At 49.3% G+C, this 22,749-nt stretch overlaps 1 protein-coding gene across 6 annotated transcripts in view; it reads right to left on the bottom strand.

Annotated features, from left to right (window-relative positions):
* The window catches only part of MYO18A (myosin XVIIIA), a 93,933-nt gene extending 74,559 nt beyond the window's left edge, over window positions 1-19,374 (bottom strand). For 2 of the 6 annotated variants that reach the window (XM_037494643.1, XM_037494642.2), the window contains exons 1-2: window positions 19,281-19,366; window positions 8,236-9,313 (exon numbers count right to left, since the gene is read on the bottom strand). In XM_037494643.1, coding sequence (XP_037350540.1) covers window positions 8,236-9,228 — 993 coding nt within the window. In that variant the 5' untranslated portion in view covers window positions 9,229-9,313; window positions 19,281-19,366. Of the gene's footprint in view, window positions 1-8,235; window positions 9,314-11,403; window positions 11,750-11,776; window positions 11,863-19,280 lie in introns of those variants that run through there. The other 4 variants (XM_054689682.1, XM_037494641.2, XM_037494640.2 and 1 more) reach the window with 3 other exon arrangements.
* Window positions 19,375-22,749: the final 3,375 nt, after the last annotated feature.

A 22,749-nucleotide genomic window follows, 5' to 3' on the forward strand; every position in this document is an offset into this window, starting at 1 on the left:
CCTCCTTTGGAGCCCCATCCCCAGGCTCCTGCTCCTAGGCCTACAGCCCACCCTTCCTTGCCTTCCGTGGGGGACGCCGAGTGCCCAGGCACACAAGAATCTGAGTTGAGGAGAAGGCAGAACATGCTTATATACTGCAGACATGTCACCAAGGCCAGAGGGGAGGAAAGGGGAGAGTTCTAGGGCCCAAAACTGCACTAAATGAGGAAAACCGGACACAATGGAAAACCAGGTCCTGACTAGAGAACCACTGTCTTTCCTTCAACAAATATGCACTTACAAAGTGTTCCAACACTGGGGAAATAATAAGGTAACTAATTAAGGAAATTCTTGATGAGTGTTATGAAGGAGAATGATGGCATGTGGCCGGGATGCAGACCTGACAGGGTCTGAGAGGATTAGGGAAGGCTTCCCAGAGGAAGTGATATTCAAACTGGGGCCAACGAGTATGAGGGTGGGCAGGGAAAAGCACCACAGGCAAAAGGAACTGCAGGGACTCAATGGTAGAAGCCAAAGAGAACGCCATGTAGTACGCCACTGCCTGCTAGGCCCTCTGCTGGGCCTTCCCCCGACCCCCCCCCCACCCACATCCCCATATGCATGCCTGGGAACAGCAGTGTCCAACCCCTGTGCAACACCTCTCTTCCTGGTCAGAGGTGACTCTCTGGGGCCCTTGCCAACCCAGGTGCAATGGAAATCAGTACTGATAGGATAATAAGGCGAGGGGCAACACCCCTTCCCTCCAGGAGCTAGAGGGGTAAGGCCTAAGAGGGAAAAGTACACCCCTCCACTACCTGTAGGAGACCACATCCAAACGCTCCCAGAGAGATGCTGCTTCTCTTCAGTTTCTGTTGGGCCCCCCTTTTCAGTACCTCCCCAGGTTCCTACAAGATTAAATCCCACTGGCTGCCCCTTGGGCTCACTTCTTCTGACTAATCCAGAGAACAAGTCACTCTGGCTCCCCCTTCCCTCTGAGAAGAGGCCCTTGAGAAGAGGGGCAGCAGGAGTCAAAAGGGTCAGTCCCCAGGCTGGGCAGTAGATGCCTATGGACATCCAGGTGCTACCCTCCCCGCCCCCCAAGCCAGCACACCAGTATAGAGCAAGACTGATGCCGAGTTCAAATCCTAACCAATCACTAAACAGCGGTGAAGCCCTAAGCATCTTACTTAACCTTAATCTCTCTGTAATCCAGTATCCTCATCTGTGAAATTGAGATTCTTACACTACCTACTTGGTAGGGTGCTTAGGAAAAGTAAATGAGTTAATATATAAAAACACCTAGAACAGGGCCTAACGTATAGTGAACGCCAGTGAGGATCCTCATCCTTTCTGTTACTTTTCATGGCCTTCCTTCAAAGCATTTCTGTTCAGCTGGATCTACCAGACCAGTTGGATACCACTTAGGGAGCATATATGTGCTATGCATCATACTAGGTGCCACACAGAATGCTGGGCAATCACCCTACATCCTTCCCTGCCCCAGGGTCTGCCCAAAGAGGCTGTGCCAGGGCAGAGTGCCATGCCCTGACATTGAGGAACATGTGGGAGGAGATGAAGGAGCCAGAGTGGTGACCCAGGTCTAAGGAAATAGCTTCCCAACCAAACTAGGCCAACAACTGAAAAAATAAGTTTTGCTGACACTGTCCCTGTATTTAACACAACAAAAGCTGATGTCAAACACCATGCACGACTCCAGGGTTGGCTGCCCACCCCCCTCAAACTGCACAGCAGGAAGTGGGGGACTATGAAGACTCCACTCTCTGCAGTGCCTGTCTGGCATGCTGGGCACCCACAGTGCTGCTGGATGCCTGGGCACATCCGTACCCGGTACCCAAAACTGACAATGGAGGTGCCAGGCAGCCTGCCCAGGCAGCAGGGGAGCCCTTATGTCAACTGGGTCACTGGTCCCCACCCCCACAGATGCTGCTCTCCACCCCAGGCTACAGTGAGGAGAATCCAGCAGCTCAGTGTAGTGGGGTGGCGGGAGCCCTGCTGGCAGGCAGAACGCGTGCTTGTGGTTTCTGGGAAACGCTGTAGAGATTTGCAGCATTTTTAAAATACTTGTGTTCCCACCCGCCACAAACTCCCCTTCACCCTACTCTTCACCCACCCCCAGTCTCAGTGTTTGCATATCTGGTATTTTCCAGAACCATTTCAAAGTAAATAAGAGAGATTAAAAGGGAGCAGAGGGCAGGGTGGCCAGGGGTATCAGGGTGGGCTGGAGGGGTACTGGCCTGGCCGGAAGGGGCCAGGGCAAACTAACTCAACTGAGGCCCTGCCCCCACATCAGGGCTCCAAGCTATGCCAGCAAAAACAACCAATGACCATGACATGTACCCACACCCAGTTCAATGTGGTCTGGGCACTGAGCCCAGCACCCACAGGCTGGGTGGCCAGGGCATTCTGGGGCTACAGTTCATCTAACATCTCATTGAGGAAAAGGCAGAATGATGTCTTTGAGGACAGAGAAGAGAGACCTAGCAGGACAGAAATGACCTAGTGCAATACTTTATCCTGCTGGTTCTTAATCCATGTTAGATTAGGAGCCCCCAGAATGCTTCCAAAGACTTTTAACCCACCAGAGGGTAGGTATCATTACCAAAAAGACTTAGTTGTTGGGTTCCACTCTGAGCGCCCAAGCCAGGGCTCTGATGAGAGACTGATGATGAGACTCTGATGCCAGAGGTGCCTGAAGCTTTGGCACAAAATGAAGGAAAATTTTCATATTTAAAACAAAAAGCAAAAACCCCTTCAAGGGTCATTTGAGTAATATTAGGAACAGAAGCATTCTAGACCAGGAAGCCCAGGCCGCACTCAGCTGTTCCACCACCACCAAAAGCCCCTGAGCAAACCCACTGCTCAGAAGCAGACCTGGCCAACCTGGGAGCACTACAATTTCAAGTCTCCATACTCTTTGGAATTCTTCAGGCCCCACTGCTGACAGCACCCAGAGTTCTGGAAACAAGGTTAATGAAGCGCATATAGTTTCTGCCTAGCAGTCTAAGGCTTTCACTGTGGCACAGAGCCCCTGCCCTTCTCTCAGATGCAGGCAACCCTGACTGGCCTGTCTCCTGCAAGGCCACGAATGACCATGCCTGAAGGCCTCAGAAGCTGGGCTCTAAGATGCTGGAATAGTCAAGGTGTACTCAGCGTCCCATCTCTCCCTTCAACTGGCTATCTTTAAGGATAGAGCTACAGGAGCACCCCATTGGACAGAAAATCTCACCAGGAGCAAGGATGGGAGAGCAACAGGATTAATTTATGAGCCTGCAAAATTATCTTCCCTAGATATCTACAGGGACTGGAAAGAGGAAAGGGTATCAATCTTCTTAAGCATATACTTCTTAAGCATATACCTGCTATGTTGGTGATCGCACCCTATACAGGAACATGTTATCTTATATAAAGACCCACAAAATACAGTATACCAAATAAAAAACAAGCCATCTTTTAGCACCAATCTTATTCTTCTCAGAGATAGTGACTTAATTGGGAGTGCATCATTCTCTGGTGAGACTTCTCAAATTTGGGAAAGATAGAAAATAAGACTATTTATAGAGATCAAGGTTCACTTCCTCTCTAAGGCCCCTCTTAATGGTCACCCCTTCTGTCACTCCTAGACAGAAGTGGCCACTTCCTCCTAACACCCCTCTACCCCTACAGACTTCTGTGATAGCAGTTATGGTGCTTGACTCCATTTCTTTACTTAGGTCTATGTTTCCTCAAGGACAGATGCTTTATTTAATCTGCCAGTGTCCAGTACAGTACCTGGTCCTTTAACAGACTTCATTAGATACTTAAGGGATGCCCTGGTGGCACAGGGGTTAAAGTCTCTGCGCTATCAAGCTATCGCCAGCCACTGTGGCGTGAGTTCAATCCCCGGCCAGCAGGCCTCTTCTGTCTCGCCCGCTGCTCCCCTCAGGAGCATATTTCAGTAGATCCACATGTTCTGCTCCCCATTCTGTCTCTGGTGGATCCTTTCACACCTGTACCTCTGACCTACACCCCAGTTCTTATATGCATATATAAAAATAAATCTTTAAAAAAACACTTAAGGGAATAAGTAAAATGTTTAAGGAAATAAGTGAAAAAACAAGGGAATAAGTCAAAAGTTTGGTAACTCTGTTAAGACTCAAACACAGGTCTTTCTGGTTCCAAAGTCCATGCTCTTTCCACTCTAACATGACCTTTCCCAGATTCTCCTGAACACGGAGGTGATTTAGACAGACATGATGACCTCTTAAGAACTTTCCAACCTGGGCCTCCCTGGTGGTGCAAGGTCAGCGCTATGAAGCAATCCGCAGCCACTGCAGCACGAGTTTGATCCCAGCCAGGGAGTGGACCCACATGGCGCAGTAGACCTCCCTGTCTCGCCCGCTGCTCCCCTCAGCAGTGTATTTCGTCAGTCTGCCTGTTCTGTTCCCTGCTCTGTCTCTGGTGAATCCTCTCACCCCCACACTTCTGGCCTACACCCCAGCTCATGTATGCATAAATAAATAAACCTTTAAAAATAACAAATTTTACAACCTTTGAGTATAAACTTCAAGGTCCAGCAGAAGAAACTATGTCAGAGATCTCAGGCAAATGGCTGACAGCGCCAGAGGATCCAAGGAACCAGACTTGACTGGGCAGGGTAGAAGCCTTCCTTTAACCCCTCTACTCTCCCACCCAATCCTCAAAAGCTCAAGGAAGCAGTGCTTTGTGGGTAAGGGTGCCCATGCTGGCCATCTCCTCCGACTCTTGGAGTAGGAGGACACTCACATTGGCCAGTGTGTAGTGGACTTTTCTGACTTCCATGGCAACAACCTACTTTCCCAGACAACCCAGTTGTCTGCCACAAGCCCACTGAGGATACAAACAGCAGGGACCAGCTCTCCTCTCTCCCAAGCCCTCATCCCCACCTAGCTTTCACCCCTTAGGCACTGACTTTTCCACCCAAACTCATGAAACTGGAGGTAAGATCCTCATCTTTACCAACACCTCCCCTAATCTCACCAGATGCAAAGAACTCTTCATCTTTAGGAAACTTAAGAATAATTGTTCTAAAAACAGATGCCCCCAAAACATTCCCCGAGGAGCAAAGGAAAGAACTTAACATGCCCCCAAACCTGGCAGTGAAACCTGACCTTCTTCTCCTCCTCCCCTCCCACACCAGTCAGTCACCAAGAGCTCACAGCTATACCTCTATCTCCACTGCTTCTGCCCAAATTCAGGCCTCCATTCATTCTGCTAGGATTACTATAACGCCCCACTATTCTCCCCACAGCGATCCTTGCTGCACCTGAAAGCATTCTCCATGAGCAGTCAGAGAGATTCTCTAAAATATATTCCTACAATCCCTGGCTAAACTGCCTCCTTGCCCTCAGGTGAAAGTTCACATTCCTTAGCCTGCTTCACAAGGGCCTTGGTGACCTGGCCCCTGCTTGCCTCTCCTGCTGTTTCTCTTGATATACATTCCCCCTACGCTATCCCCCCAGCCTGTTCCCTAATCTCTAGGCCTTGGTGTATGTCCACTACAGCCTGCCCCTTCTACCTGCCTTCCCTTTACTCATATACCCAGACGCCTGCTCCCATTACTCCCAAGACTATATCTGAAGCTCCTCTTCTGTGCTCTCTAGGACCTTGTAGCAGCCCCCATCATTTTCAAACAATCATGTCAGTGTCCACTACTTGACCATCTCCCCCACTAGACTATGAGTTCTCTAGGGCCAGGATTATCTGCTGCTCACTACTGGATCCCAGAACAGAGCACACAGTACGAGCTCAATGAATGTTTAATAGGTAGGTGAGTAGAAAGATGGATCGTGGAAGAAAGAGCTACTTCTCTCAGACCTGATGAGTGATTTCTACCAGGTCTAAAATCCACCCTACTATGTGGCTTACCCCTACTCCCACTGGAACCTCGTCTAGAAGCTATGGGGACATATGAAGAAGGTGTCCCCTCCTGGACCACACCACCGGAGAAGGAAACCTGAGGGGCTGGCTCTTCCTGGGACCTTCTGAAAGGCCATGGAGAGGAGCCACAGGGCCTGGCTCCCATCTGTGTGCAGAAAGAGAACAGATGGCTAGCCGGCTCCCTCTGACCTCCCTGGGGACAGGAAACGTGTAGACACAGTTGATGGATGGCCTGGCGGGCAGGGTGGCCACCAGGAGCTGTCCCTCTGGGGCTAGAGTTGTCAGGGTACCCCGCCCAGGAGCCTGGAGGAGGTGGGAAGATTCTTTTTTTGGCATGGAACTGAGATTAGAACTGTTGCCAAGAAAGGAGCAGGAGTCAGAGTGGGAGGAAGAGGACAAGATAGAGGATGAGAGCTGCAGAAGAGGCTGTAGCACTCCCACGCCGCTCGGGGTCTGTCCCCAGGAGCTGGGCTCACTCTGCTCCTCTCTGCTGTAGTGTGAGCCCCCACCACCCACTGGGTAGGAAAAGACATGGGGCTTCTCTCAGCCTATGCCTCTTGTCCTGTCAGATGGTCCTCGAGACAGATGAAGATGGGGTTTTCTACTCTGTCCCCTGCCAGATCACCCAGGCATCAGTCTGTAGAAGAAGCCCTCTGGGTGCCAGCTGGGCATGCCCCAAGGGGGAGAGGGCAAGCCAGCCTTTCAGGGATACCAGCTGTAACGCAGAATCCACCAGAGCTCCACAGCTAAACCATCCACTTCCCCAGGGATGGGGAAGAAGCAACTAGTTAGGAAGGGAGGGTGGCTGGGAAATATGAGATGCCAGGATGATTCCTATGCTATAAAGAGAAAACTAAACAGCATCTGGAATGCCAGGCCCAGGGCCCCAAGGGGGCCTATACTGTGGTTCAGCAGGGAGCTGGCAACAATCCCCCAGGGGAGTCATTCTTTAAGAAGAAAATTCCATCTGTTAAAATTCCATCTGGGAAAAAGTACACAGACAATACAACAGAGTACAATCTTTGTTTCTGAGATAAAGACCACTCTCTCTACACTGGGGTTCCCTGAGGTCATCTAGCCTGGTGACTAACACATAGTAGGTGCCTGATGTGTGGTCCTCCCCTGGATTCCACAACAGGTTCACTCCCTATACCTCTTCCTGTCTAACAAAGCTGCCTGACCCCAACCAGTCCCAGAGAACAGGAAGGTCTGGGACCCAACTCCAGTGCTTCCTGCCACAGTCTGACCCTGCCACTCCTGGCCCTCCAGGCCCAATATGCTGCTAGGCTGAGAGTCATCCTGAGCATCCTCTTTCCCTCCCGGCAAAAAGCCAGGTCCAGGACTCTGCTTGCTTCCTTAGCATTTCCTCCCACTTTTGAGTTCGCTACATCTGGTGGGGCGCTTAGTGCTGAAAGGTCCTGGCCAGGCTGTGCACTGATCAGGCTGCAGGGGCAAGATCTGGACAGTCCTAAAACCCACAGAGGGAAAGAGGGATGGCCAGAGGCCCACTTGTCCTTCATGCTCTGTCTCCAGGCAGAAGATTCCAAATTGGTATGTTTCCACCCTATCAACAGACCCCTGAGGTTTGAGAGCTCCATCCCCTAGAGACCTGCTCATATGCCTAATCTGAATCTCCTCCCCGCCTGTGTCAATCCCATCCATACCCCTTTTGCATGGGCAGGATAACAGCTGGGGTCTCAGAGACAGTTAGTTACCTATCTCTGTAGGGCTTGGTCCCTGTTGCTTTTCCAGGCCATGCTTTTTCTTCATCTAGGAGAGGTAGTAAAGACTCTTGGAGCCCAGGTGATCTTTATAAATCAGGCCAGCCACTCCCCTGATTCAAATCCTACAATGGTCCCATTTGGGATAAAAATCTCAACTACTGTGGTTTACAAAGGAGGTCTCAGGTCATCTCCCTAGGAGTAACAACTAAGCAGCATACATCCCAGATTTGAAATAATTTGTCTTTTTTTCACCTCCAATATCCAAATTACAGGGAAATACTCTATTTTAGCCCAGACTGTCTCTCATATCTGGAAGTGGCACATGTTGGCCTCCATGCCAATTTAGGCCTCAGAAATGTGGTGCCCAAACCCCTAATCCACCCTTGTATCATGAAGCTTGTACACTGTTTATTATCCCACACCCCACCCCAGGTGACTCCTCCTTACAGACCAGGTAAGTTGTCCCTGGAGCCCAAAAAATGGCACAGTTTCGCTATGTACACACTTGTTAGATTCTCAGCTCTTGGGCACTCCAACCATCCACCCAGGTACAATCACAGGAGATGCCAGCATTCCCAACCCCTGCTCACACCCGGCTGCCCAGGGAAACACTCACATTGGCTGGCTCCCTGCGGGGTCCCTCGCCACTCCGCAGCCAGCTCCGGCTCAGCTCGCTGAGCTCCGGGATAGGCTGCACCTTGAGTCGCACGCTGTCCCCGGACTGCCGGATCATCTCCACAATCTCATCCCTGGGCCTGCTTTCCACGTTGTGCCCATTAATCTCCACCAGACGATCACCAGGCACCAGCCCCAGGGCCAGGTCCTTGGTGCCTGCACCAGGCTCAGCAAAGTGAACCACCCTTCGAAAGACCTGGCCTTCCGGGCCCCGGTCCAGCATGGTTGTACGGCGCAGGGAGAAACCAAAGTCTCCAGTGGGCCGACGTTGCAGTTCTAGCTCCCGGAGGACAGGGGGTGGCGGAGGCACCACAGGTGGTAAGCGTAGGTCAGCTGGGAACCTTTTAGTTACCAGCTCTGGGACTCGGGACCGAGGCCCTGGTCGAGGGATGCCTGGGCCAGGATGCTGCATCAACTGTCCCTCTAGAGTCCTCACCTCCACCTGTGGGGATGGGGCGGCAGAGTGTTCAGAGGGGGTGGAGGTCTCTGAGGCACTCTCATCCCGGCTACGCTGGGAGAAGGAGAAGCGCTTGACAATCATCTGTGAGTTCTGCTTGGCCAGGGAGCCAAACTTGGCTGCCCGCTGCAGCACAGAGCCACGGAAGCTGCCCTCCTCACCCTTGAGGTCATCACTGGAGCTGGCTGTACTGAGGTGGCCCGAGTCCAGGATGATGCTGCCCCTGTTGCTGTCAGAGTCAATGTCAGTCAGGTGCAGGTCGGAGCCGCTGGCTACCTTAATGGGGATGGGGTTGGAGATCTCCAGGCGAGTCTTGGATTCACGCTTGGAGGAGCGGTTCAGGTTGAAGAAACCTCGTCGCAGGCTCATCTCCTCCAGGCTCCGCAGCTCTGCCGCTGACATCCGCTCCTTTTTCTCCTTTTTCTCCTTCTTCCGCCCGCCATCTTTGTCCTTGTCTTTCTTCATGAGGTTAAACATGGTGGGGTGCTGTTTTCAGGGGTGAGAACCCCCTCCCAGAGAATTAGGGGTGTTTAGCACAGGGTCTTTGTATTCCACCTTGCTGCTGCAAACAGAAACAGAGAGAGAGAAAAAAAGGTATTCAAACAGAGCCTCTTCCTGTGTCTCCAGTTCAGGCATGGCCAACGAGTGACCATAGCTACTCCTGAGAGTTAGCCATGTGCCAGGAGCTCCGTTTTACACAATAAAGTTTCAGTTAATTTAATCCTCATAACATTACTATGGATGGGTCTATTATTATCCCCATTTTACAAAAGTTTACATAAGGTTGTGAAAGCTAGACTCCACAGTCTGTTGTTTTCCTGATAGGTCTAGGTCTAGGTGTGTAAGGAGGTACATCTGGGAACATGACAGCTTGGTAAGAGGTGCCCAAGCCAAGCTGGGTCTGGATTTAAGATTCCAACACAAAGGACAAAGGGACGGGAATCTGCACCATCACCTCCCGACAGCCAATATCCATTACAGCAGCAGACATCACATGCAACTGGGCTCTTTCCTGTTATCCTTACAGCAGCAGCCTTGGCCAGTGGCTAACTAAAGGCCTCAAAGAAGCAACTACTTGTTAGGCCCAAGGCCAGTCACTTTATACACACTGCCTCATTTGTACCTCACGACATCCCTGCAAGGTAGGTATCATTATGTCTAACAAACGAGAAAAATAGAGCTCAGAGAAGTAAGTAAATGGCAGTTGTCACACAACTAACAAGTGCTGGGATTCAATGGTAAATACTGTATCCTTTCTAGGGCCTGGGTGCCCAAAATAAAGCAGGGAAGGACGGAAGGGGAAGTTCCAGACTGTACAGAGGACAGACAGCTGTGAGGTGGGGGGTGTGGGTCTCCTGGATAAACAGGATCCTGAAAAATTCACATCCTTTTCCCTAGACCAACACCTAAATATAGCTTTAGGAAGAAAGTTGTAGCAGCCTGAGAGAAAACTCTGTTCCAGGGCACGTGGGCCTAAGGCACCAAGGCACCAACCCACTCCTACCTCTACACACACCTAATTGGGGACAGGACTGAGAAAAGCCTAGTGGAGGTGGCGTTGAGAGAGTCTTTCTTTTTCTAGACAGCAGGGAACAAGAAGTTGAAGTAGGCCATACCACCTAATTAGAAATTAAATGTAATTTTTTTCTCCCCCCATGAAGGTTTCCCACTCTGAGTTCCAGACATAGGACCTAGAAGCTTACCTTCCAGCAATGACCTCTTACAGGCCCTAGAGAGGTCTTTCCTGTCTGTGTACCCCAACCTCACAACTTAGCAGGTCCGCCTGGTTCCCATTCTACTGAGAGGGAACCCCCCAACCAGTTATAATGACAAGGGAGACATCAAGGAAATTTCAAGGGTCCCAGGACACTGGCTAATTGCTCCCCCCCGCTGCCCAGCACCCTGATTCATGTGGTTCCTGACCTTTGCTAGAGCAACACAGTCCAAAAGAAAAATAATTCAAATCATGTATGCAATTTAAATTTTCTTGCAGCCACATTACGAAAGATAAAAAGGAAACAGGTAAAATTAGCTTTAATGATATGGCCTATTTAATGTAAATATATCCAACATATTGTTATCTCAAAAAGTAATCTATATAAAAGACACTGAGATGTTTGATATTCTCGTTTCCATATTAAGTCTTCAAAGATCCAATGCATAGGGCCTCCCAGGTGGCGCAGCGGGTTGAGCGTAGTGCCGCGGCGCCCGTTCGATTCCAGCTGGCCAGGGAGCATCCCACATGGTGCCACAGACCTCTCCTGTCTCGCCCGCTGCTCCCCTCAGCAGTGCATTTTGGTCCTTCTGCCTGGTCTGCTCCCTGCTCTGTCTCTGGTAGATTCTCTCACACTCCCGTGCCTCTGGCCCATACCCCGGAGTGTGTATAAATAAATAAATCTTTAAAAAAAAAAAAGACCCAATGTGTATTTTACACATACAGTACAAACTAACCACATTTCAAGTATTCAACAGCCCTGTGTGGCTAGTGTCTATCAGATTGGACAGTACAATATTAGGGAAATCTTTGGTTGTAGGACACATCCGGCCTTGTCACTAGCTATTTGCGGGCATTTCCCCCTGTGACCTCAGTTCCTTCTGGGTAAAACAAAGTTCCCTCTGAACTTTTGGGTTTAAATGTCCCATTCATAGTACCTAGGTATAGGAAACAGGAGATCCAGGCCCAAGAAGCACAAACCCAGCCGAGTCAGTAACTGATTAGGGTAAGGGAGCTCAGACAGCAGGTATCCCCTCTTCAGAGTTCTGCTTTGACTGGAGAATCTCTTTCTCCCCAAACATTAAATGGATGTGGCACAGATTAACCACACGCCAGGACACCAGGATCTTTGGCTGGTCACTGCCCAACCTTACCCCTCACTCATCACTACTTATACAAAAGACTGGTTTAGAAGATGACTCCAGGAGCACCTGTGGGGAAAATGAAGAAAGAAACCCAGGAAATTAGAGGGGACAAAGGAGTCAAACCACAGAGAACCCATCTGCTTACAACGCTGTCCTACCAAGATACCTTTTTGGTATCCAGTTCTCACTCTGCAATCCTTACCCAACCCTGGGTCTTTGGTGGGGGCTTGATATCGGAGCAGTATCAACGGACAACAGGACTCAGGATTCTAGAATCTTCAGGGTGGAAAGGTCCCTGAGAAGTATTTTCATATAAATCACTGGCTCAGCAAAAGGTTGCCCTGCAGTGTCATTACAGCAGGTAGGAACAATAGTGACAGCAGCAGGACAGGGGATAGTGCTGGCTAGAAAAATTAGGAGATCTGGTATGTAAGCCTGGATCTGCCAACAAATCTCTGGGGGCCCTTGACCCTGTCACTTTGCTCAAGGTTGGGCAAGATGATTTGGGTCTCTTCTAGCTCTAAAATTCCAAATATCTAAATCTATTGTGGAAACAGGTTAGTTATTAACTTTCTGCCAAAGTCACATCTCATTCCAATCCTGGGACCTTCAGAGAATGAAACATTTCAAGCCCTTCCCTCACTACCCATGACCTACTCCAGTCCTTAGGTCCAAAGTCTCCAAGGCAACATCAACACCACCCCCCACTTCCAGGCTGCAGTTTCTACCTGCCTTCCCTTTGTCTCTTAACCTTTCTAGTGAAGGTATCCTTACAATTTTTCTGACTTCCTTCTCTGCTTTTTCCCATTACCCTACTCCATTCAGGAGCCCTTCCTAATTTTAAGTGGAGGAAAGGTATGTATGCAAATTAGGGTATGTACCAGGAAAGGTATGTATGTAGGTACATATGTTGATCCCACTATCCCCCAACTCAAAGCAAAGTATAATCTGTCAACTCAGTTGCTTCATCACGTTAAGACAGACAGCATACTGAAGGCATGGACCATTCAACTGAAACATGCATCTATGTGTTCTTCAACAGGAGAAACAATTTACAAATGCATACAATGGAATACTTAGCAATAAAAAGAAAGCAACTACTGATACATACAACATTATGCCAAGTGGCAGTGAAAGGAGTCTTTAACAAAATAATACCTACTGGTATGGTACTATTTAATGAAATTCCTGAATAAGCAAACTAGTCTCTGGTGGAAAAAAAAAAAATCAGAACAGCGGTTATCTCTAGGGAACAGGCTTGGGGATAGAGACTGCCTGAAACAGAGTGTGAGGGAACTTTGTGAGTGATGTTCATAGTTCACATCTTGATAGCGGTTTGGGTTGACAGGTATATGTATTTGTCAACAGTGATCAAATAGTGCACATAAGATTTGTATATTTTATTATGTGAAATATTCACTTAACAGAAAAAAAATTGTAAACAGATAATGAATTCTAGTAAATGATATGTATGCTAAAGTATTTGGAGCAAAGTTTATTGAAGCCTGCAATTTGCTTTGAGATGCATTAAAATTTAAGGTGGCTTGATGGATGGATCAAGGATAATTATGTAATAAAGCAAGAATAGTTAAATGTTAATTGTAGAATCTAGGAGGTGGGTCTATTCATTGTAAGATTCTTTAACTTTTCTGAATGTTTGCAGAGCTTTGTGATAAAATGTTGCATACACATATACATGTGTGTGTACGTGTACCTAGTTTTTAAAATGCAAGGTATATAAAGATAAATAAACCTAATAAAAGAACTTAGACTTCAGAAGTCAAGTAACAAACTTGGAATGAAGTCTGAGTTAAAAGTTAAACAAGTTAAAAGTGGAACAAATCACTTCAGGCCTCTGTGCCACTATTTCGCCATCTGTAAAATGGAGATAATATCAATAGTGGGTACCATATAAGGTATGGGAATTAAATGAAACATGTATCTAAGCCATTAAGGTAATGTTATGTGTAAGTCCTTAAGAACTGTATCAGTATTAGCAAGACATGTTCTCACCATTGAAATGGGGTGGTAGAAAGAATAATACCAGCACAAGTGTGACTAAAATAAGTCAAGACATAAAATATTAATCCTGAAAAGGGCCTCTGTATATGGAAAGTAAAGTCCAAAGAAGTGCAGGCAACCCGGTGAGCAATTGGCTAAGCTGGACCACACTGGCTCTGGTCCAGAGTTCCCACATAGCTACTGCCAATGATAAGGGCAGGCAATTCACAGATGCAGAAATAGGAATGGCCAACAAACATGAACATTTATTCACTCCGAGTTACAATCACAGGTATGAAATAAAACAGGCATACTACTGTTCACTTAGCAGCTTAGTAAAAATTATAAGATTGATAATATCACTCAGAGGATGGGAAATGTTGACTCCCATATGGATGGAGACAAGTGGGTACACATGTTGGTATAAGGAGGGTAAGTTGGTGGCATCTATGAAAATATTTAATTGTTTATTCTTTGGGCAATCCTACTTATAGGAAAGACATCTATAGATACAGTTACATGATAAAAAAAATCTTTGCAGCATTGTCTGTAATCATGAAATCTGTCTATGTAAATGTCCCTCACTAGGGGAACAGTTGAAATATACAGAACTAGGCAGTTATTTAAAAGAATGAGGAAATAGCAGAGTTGCATGATGGAAGAATGAGGCAGATTTGTGTATACTGCCATGGAAAGAGTCTATGTATTCTGTTTTGCTAAGCAAAAAAAAAAGTTGCAAAATAACCTTTACTAAAAAATTTTTAACTGTGTTCATATATATGTGTACATTATAATATTTGCATATGCATGGAGAAATGTGTGCTCTTGGGGAAGAGACAAGGATTCCAGAAGCATCCAAGCAGACATGTTTTATCTATATTGTTATAACATTTTATGATATAAATGATTATCATCTGCTAGGGGCATGTATGTTTAAGCCTAGGAGCTTTAGATAGTAGGCTTATGTGTAATTTTTCTTCTAGCTTTCTGTATGTTATTTCCTGTAGAAAAAAAAATTTATTCATTTAAAAAGTATATTGAGGGCCTCCCTGATGGCACAAGGGTTAAAGTCTCAGCACTATCAATCAATCACTAGCCACTGCGACATGAACTGGATCCCCAGCCAGAAAGCTAACCCACATAGTGCAGCAGACCTCTCCTGTCTCGCCCGCTGCTCCCCTCAGCAGTGTGTTTCAGTAGATCTGCCTGTTCTGCTCCCCACTGTCTCTGGTGAATCCTCTCACCCCCCCACCTCTGGTCTACACCTCAGTTCTTGTATGCATAAATACATAATTCTTTTAAAAATATATTGATGTGGAATGTAGTAAAATATAAATACATAAAATATATATGTAACAAACTTTGAAAAATAGTCTGGAAGGCACCTTTACAAAAATTTAAGAGTGGTTTTCTCTGTGGAGTAGGAGCAAAGGGGGGTAAAATTAAGCTTTCTATATAATATACTTCTTACAGAATAACCTTTCTTCAGTATATGTTAAGATTTAAAGATTAAAAAAAGAAAAAGGCTTGACAAAGTAGTAAGTGCTCCATCTGGCATTAAAGACGTAAATGGAGCTTGCAACAGTGAGGTCAAGGCTTGCCATCTCATGCCTTGAAAATGTTTCAGTGACTTGGGGGACTTGGTTAAAATAGAGCTCACTGGTGTCTTGTGGTTTTAAGTGGGGACGTGTTTAAATGGGTCACCCTGCAGCTGACAATGTAGCATCCCCAGGAAATAAAAGCTATACCGACAGGCTCCCAAGACAGGCCGCCCAGATTTGGCTGCTGTTGGTGGATACTTAAAAGGGTCAATGCCCCTCTCCCCAGCCTCAGACCACTCTCATAAATAAATACAAAGGAAATACTTCCCCCAGAGAGCCTGCCTCTCTCCCTCGGCCTCTGACCTCCCTAAGCGGCCGTTTCCTACAACTGCCAGGCCCGCATCCCGGCGCAGGCGGGCACCCAGGGATGCAGGGGCGGCGGGTGCCTCTAGGACAGCACCTGGCCCCCAGGGCGCAGGGGGACGCCTGCCGCCGCTGAGCCGCTTCCCCGCCGCGCGTTCTGCCAAGTTCCGCGGCGCCCCGTGACTCACTACCGGGTCACAAGGAGCTTATCAGGCTCCAGGTGTGCTCACACCCCGCTGCACGCTTCTCACATGACATCAGCCGGCCCGCCCACCCGCCTCGCCCCGCCGCCGCGCGGGGCACCCCAGACTCCGGCTTCCAGGCAGCGGCGGAGCCCCGAGGTCCCTCCAGCTGCGACTCCGTCTCCCCTGGAACGCAGCGGTCCCCGGGGAGGGGAGCCGGCAGCCCGGCAGGATCCCACACGGCTCTCCACCGGGGGGCACCGCCTCGGCCCCGCCGCCCCCCGGGGTGTGAAGCTCAGCTACCATTCCCTACTCCACACCACCCCACCTTCTGTGTGACCTTGAGCAAGTCCCCTCTCTTCTCAAGGCTTCGGTGATTTCAACTATGAAATCTCCAAGGGCCTGGGTGTTCAGACTTGGCCCCAAGCCTTTGCAGAAGAGTTAGTCAGCTCAACCAGAAGCTGCAGGTTCCAATCCCGCTCTGCCTCTGACTTGCTGTGTGACCTTGAGTCCATCAGCCAACATCTCTGAATACTAGAGAATCGTAAGAATAATCTGTTGTACGTGAAGATAAAATACCTGGCTGAGAGAAAGGGCCCTGGGCCGTGTAAAATCATCAGTCGACAAATTAAAGGCTGTCTGACTAACCTATTTGAAAGGACAAGGAAATTTAGATAATTTACAAGCCCCCACAAATCACTATCTCAAGAGAAAGGGTCAGGAAGTGAAGTGGACAGAGGAGTGAAGGTTTTCAGATCTGCTCCCACCTCTCCCAAACCCAGCTCCTACTGCAGCACCACCCCACCTTTTAATTCAGGCTACCACAGAAAACGGTGATGGTGATAGAGGTGGGGTGGGGGTGGGGTGCAGTGTACAGATGTCAAAGCACTGTGGGGCCTGGCCCAAAGCAGAATTTCCCAAGTCCTGGGGGCACTTGTTAATCATAGCATACAGTGGGCTAGATCCTCCCAACCCCTGCAACCTTTAACTATACACACACAGAGAGAGAGAGAGAGAGAGGCAGGAGAGGCCTGGGGGACAAGGCCTGGGGGCTCAAGGCCACCAACAGGACCCCACTCACATGAATGCTGTGGTTCTTGTCTGTGGCATCTACTCTAGGTGAGGGAGGTCTGGCAAGAGGCAGACCTCTGGTTTGAAGAAGCAAGAATAGTCTTGCTACTCTGAAGACCTGTGACACACCAAGTCTGGATCAAGGCTTCCTGAGTTCCAACAACTCCCTACTCCACCCGAGTAGGGTGGATTCTCCCTTTCACATAAGCCCCAGTTTTGCCCCACCCAGTCCACCTGCAAGTACCTGCCTCTGGGGGACCCCAGACTTTTCAAGCCCAGCATCTGAAGACACATATACCCACCAATGGATTCTTAAGCTGGGCCAATGCAGGGGGATCCAGGCAACCAACTGGCTGCCCAGACTGCCAGGGAGTGAGGCTGAGGGGCCAGGAGAAGTCAAGAAGGCCACAATCCATGTGAGGGTTTCTGAAGAGAGCCTGAGGCGCTGGAGGAAGCCCTCAGGCACACACCCTGGCACCTGAGCCAGGCCAGGAGAGAGTAAACAAACTAAATACTCAGAGCTGTCAGGCACCAACTGTACAAAGTTCAAACTCCCAAAGGAAGTGACCACCAGCATTCTACCCCTCCCACCCTCACGCTCAACCCCCACCTTCAACCCTTCTCATTCCCCTAGCCCCTCCCCAACACAATAGCCTCCCCCATTGTCTTCCTGGAATTGAGGCCCCAATGAGAATGTCCCCAACCCCAAATGGATAAGCACACCTCCACCCAAGGCTATATATAACCAGTCATGTCCAGCAAGCAGGAGGATGTTTCCTGGAAAGCCCTCATCACAAAAGGACAGAGGGGAAGCTGAGGAGGTGGCAAGCCATTGACAAAGAGCCAGCGAGGTTTGTCAGGAAGCCAGAGACCTCAGGAGAACAACTTTCAATATCCCCAAATAGAAAGTAGCCCCTGAACCAAAAAGGGTTGGGAACAGAAGGGAAGGCCAGGCCCATTACCATGACAACAGGATACCAACCTGCCCAAGAAAAGGGCTCCAGAGTTGGTAAGCTCGTGGAAAGGCACTTGAACCTCGAGATTCAATGTCTTGTTAAGGTAATCTTGGTCTTAGCCACCTGGAACACCTTCCAGCACGGCCCCAGTACACACACACTTTGCACAGTTCACTCCCCATGGGGTACTTACAAGGCCTTCTCAGCCGCAGAATACCAGACCCTCCAAGAGACAAAATGAACGCACTAAAACTAGACTGAATCATTGGCAAAATGAAGGGGGGAGGAAACCCCATTCTATAATTGGGGGGACTGAGAGCAGGAAGGCCTTAACCAGGAGAACTCCTCCCAGGAAGCATCCTCCCCCGCCCACACAAACACAAACCATGAGGAAACTGCCAAACACATACGGGGTGGCCAAGTGACCAGGCAAAAGGCGGACCGCTTAAAAACACTGCCTTTCTCCATCCCCCACTGTACTCCCCCAGCTCATTCTGGCAGGCAGGCTTTCCAACTAATCAGCAGGACACATGTGCCTTGCAACAGGGTGACACCCCCATCCTCCACCCTCAGCCCCCCTACACACACACACACACACACACACAACACACAATAAAGCCCCAGTGCCTGGTGTGTCTCTGCAGGTCTTATCTCAGCCAGGAACATGACCTACTCTTCACCAGGCTTGCTACCAAGCAGTGACCCCCACCCCTTGTTGGGATGCGGGTGGGGAGCAGCTAACCTTACCACCTCCTCTTCCCATTGGCGAAACAAGAAACAACTGGCATGACAGGTTAGTAGGGCGGGGCGTCCCGCGGTCTCTCCCAGAGGCCTGGGGCAGGCTGTCCGACCTTCCCACACACACACCCCACCCCTTTGCAGGGAAAGGTGAGGTGAGCAGCCTGTCACAGGGGACTACCTGCATGCCCTAATCCCCAAAGCCTACCATTCACCCACACCCCCACCGTGAGCCCCAAGGGGAGGGGGCCTGGGGAAGAGGGTCTCCATTGTTTTGCCAGCTGTCTAGCAGCTGCTCCTTAGAGAGGAGCCCGCTGTCCGCCTGGCAGCGAAAGGGTGAAGGCCGCAGGGAGGGATAAAGGGCTCGGTGGAGGTGCTCGCCTTCCCGGCTGCCTTCTTCAGCGCCTCGGTCGGTCTGTCCGTCTGGGGGGCCTGGGCCTGGCCCCAGAAGTCCCCTTTCCCAGAGGGTGCAGCCCTCACGCCGCAGCCCGGCCACCTGGGCTCCTCCAAGCCTCGGATCCCCCCACACTAAAGGCCACTCGGTCCTGCCTCCCAGCGCCCTCCCTGCTGGCAAAAAGGCCGGGCGCTCCCCCTCCACGACCCTCCCGGCGGGCCCCCTCCCGGGCGCCAAGCTCCCCGGCGCGACCAGGCACCGGAGCCGGGAGCCCGGGCCGCTGCGCCCAGGGGCAGGGGAGGAGGAGGAGGAGCCGGCGGGCCCCGCCGCCAGCCCGCCGCCCGCCTTCTTGGCCCAAGCCCGCCCCGCCGTCTCGCCGGGCCCGTGCGCCACCGAACGGTCGCCCCCGTCGCCCCGCACTCACCGGCCGCCGGAGCCCGCCCGGCCGGCAGCAGAAGCGAAGACGCGGCATCCAGCGGCCCCGGCCCGGTCCGGGCAGGAGCGCAGCGCGGCGCAGCGCAGCGCCGCCCCCCGCGGCCGCGCGAGCTGAGCAGAGAGGGAGCCCCCTGCTGGCGGCTCCCGGGATAGACGCCCGGCCTTCCGGCGGCGGCCGAACGGGCCTCCAGACCCCGCCGAGCGACCCTGCGAGCACCCGCGCTGCTCTGGGAGTCAGTCCTCTGTCCGTGTCGGAGCGACGCTGCCTCGAGGTCCCGTCTGCCCCGGGTCCTGGAAGCTGCTGCACTCAGCATCGAAAGGTGCTGAATGATACTGCCCAGGTCGTGATGACTGTCCAAGGCAGGCACTGGACTCTGCTGGCCGAGTCCAATAAGGTGCTGCCCTGGGTAGTGCTGTCCAGTGGAAGCAATTGAGTCTTGCTGGCCACATCTTCCTAGTGGGGCTCTGCATATCTAGACATGGGGATATGGGGTGCTATTGGATCGTACCAGATGACTTAGTGCACTACTGCTGGCCATGTCCAAGGTGGCACTGGCAAAAGGAACTCCCCAAGGTGGACACAGGTTTCTGAGGACTTCGTATAAGAGGGCCAGCATCAGGTGAAGCTACCCGAGAAGTGTGCCAGGGCCCAGGGGACAGCCATAGGTGGCACTCACTCCCTAAAGGAGTCTTACAGTGTCAAGATGAACACACTTCAGAAGTTCTTCAGAATGAGGTCTGTCCATGATCACATCCTGTAAGTATATCAAGTGAACTGCTCTACCCAGAAAGAAAGGTTTTTCAATTTCCTGGGAGAGGTCTAAGGTGTTTAGAAACCAGGTCTACAAGATAGTTGCTATGCCTTGAATTTGGAAGGAAAGTGGGTGATGTCTGCAGGAGTGCAGTGCCCCCAGGATATGGAAGAAAATGAGTGCAGGTTCAAGAAAAAGGGTGTAGCAGACAAGGACAGCTGCCTCCATGGACAACCCACTCCAGGCAGGGGTGGTCCAACCTGACAGATCGGGCAATGTTGAGATGAAAGAGCATTCTTTCAAGAGCAAAGAGCTAAGGAAGGTATTCTGAGGAAATTTGCACATCTAGAATGTGCATTTTGGATAAAAGAATAGTGTGCCACCCAGACTTTACAGAGAGCCTTCTGAGTGCCAAGTGCAGCATCAGGCACTCTGAGGAACATGGAGCCTCTCTCCAGGGCACACACACGGTGGGAGGGAGGCAGTGGAAGTGAGATGTGACTGCTGTAGGGTTCACCATGCTCTCAGCCCTGGTGATGAGATAGGTGCTGTGATGGATGGCTTGTTTGGCTAGGGAAGTGAAAGAAAGCTGCTCTGAGAACATGACATTTGAGAAAAACCTTGGAGGCTAGGCAAGACAATGTCACTACTACTTCCAGAGTACCTATGATGTGTTAGACACTATCTGTATTCCTTACCACAGAGCTGTGAGGTGAGACATTTATTATTATGGCTAGGGATTCAGTGCATGGACTCTGGAGCCAGGTTGCCTGAGTTCAAATCCCAGCTCTGTTGAGGACTTGCTGTGTTACCATAGGTGATTTACAAAATCTCTCCATGTCTCAGTTTCTTTATCTGAAAACTGGGGATAATAATAGTTTCAAAGTTTATTTTGAAAATTAAATTTAATCTTTTCAACAAACGTTGCTGATACAACTAGACATCCACATGCAAGAAATGAATCTGTACACAGATCATGCAATAATTAAAATGGACCATAGACCTAAATGTAAAACACAAATCTACAAAACCATTAGAAGATAACAGGAGGAAAATTATGGCAATGACTTTTCACATACAACACCAAGGACATTATTCATAAAGGAAAGAACTGAGAAGCTGGACTTCACTATAATTAAAAACTGCTCTGTGGAAGACAATATCAAGAGAATGAGAAGACAAAACACAGACTGGGAGAAAACATGCGCAAAGACACAGCTGGTAAAGGACTGTTCTCCAAAATTATGAAAAGAACTCTTAAACCTCAACAATAAGAAAACAGTCCAATTGTAAAATAGATACTTCACCAAAGAAGATATACAATGGCAAATGAGCATATGAAAAAGGAGTTGTAAATTAAAATGAGACATCACTATATAACTGTTAGAATTGTCAAAATCCTAAACACTGACAACACCAAATGCTGTCAGAGATGTGGAGCAATAGGAATTCTTATTCACTGCTGATAGGAATGCAAAATAATGAAGCCACTTTGAAAGACAGTTTAGCAATTTCTTATAAAACTACACATATTCTTACCTTATGATCCAGTGATCATATTCCTTGGTATTTGCCCAAATGAACTGAAAATTAATATCCTCACAAAAACCTGCAAATAGATGTTTATAATAGGTGTATTGATAATTGCCAGAATTTACAAACAAACAAGATGTCTTTCAACAGCTGAATTAATAAACTGTGGTACATCCAGTACTAAAAAGAAATGAGCTATCAAGTTATGAAAAGATATGGAAGAATCTTATCCATGTTTCTAAGTGAGAGAAATTAATCTGAAACGGCTAGATGTTATACAATTCCAACTCTATGACAGTCTGGGATAAAAAACAAAACTATGGAAACAATAAAAGGATTAGTGGTTGTCGGGGGTAAGGAAAATGGAGTGGTTCAGGCTCTTTTTTGCCTCCTGTAGCCAGCTTCTATGGCTGCCACCTGCAGCTTTGTTTTCCATCTAGGTTTCCTTGCCCACATGTGCTTATGTATTATTGTAAAAATGTGTTTGGGAGGCCGCCCTGGTGGCGCAAGGGTTAAGGATTAAGCACAGCACTATAAAGCTCTCCGCAGCCACTGCAGCACAAGTTCAATCCCCAGCTGGCCAGGGAGCTGACACACATGATGCAGCAGACCTCTCCTGTTTCTCCCACTGCTCTCCTTAGCAGTGTATTTCAGTCAGCCTGCCTGTTTCGTTCCCCGCTCTGTCTCTGGTGAATCCTCTCACCCCCTGCATCTCTGGTCTGTACCCCAGCTCTTGTATGCATAAATAAATAAATCTTTAAAAAAAAAAAAAGGTGCTTGGGAGTGTGAACATGAGGCATGCACACCTGTAATTGCGTACACCCTGGCCAAGAAGCTGGAGAGCAGGGGTGTGTATACCTGTAAGTATGGATGCCTGGGCCAAGAGAGGAACGAAGGTCATTATGAGACTGAAGCGAGAAAGGAGATCCTGTGTTTGGAAGGCTGCCGCCAGTCTCCCTGCCTGCCCCCTCCCTGCCTGCTGGAATACCTGTGTCTGGTCCCCTGCTTCAGCCTTCAAGACCTGTCAGATCTAACGAGGTCCCCAAGATTCTTTTCCATTTGCCTTAATCAACTATGATCTTGCCTGCCCTGTGCCTGGTTGCCCCTGCACAGGGGTTACAGGAAGGGAAGGATAAATAAATGGAGAACAGAGGATTCTAAGAGCAGTGAAAC

The sequence above is a fragment of the Talpa occidentalis genome, unplaced genomic scaffold (genome assembly GCF_014898055.3).
Source record: "Talpa occidentalis isolate TD23 unplaced genomic scaffold, MPIMG_talOcc4v2.1 talOcc4.7, whole genome shotgun sequence".
NCBI lineage: Eukaryota > Metazoa > Chordata > Mammalia > Eulipotyphla > Talpidae > Talpa > Talpa occidentalis.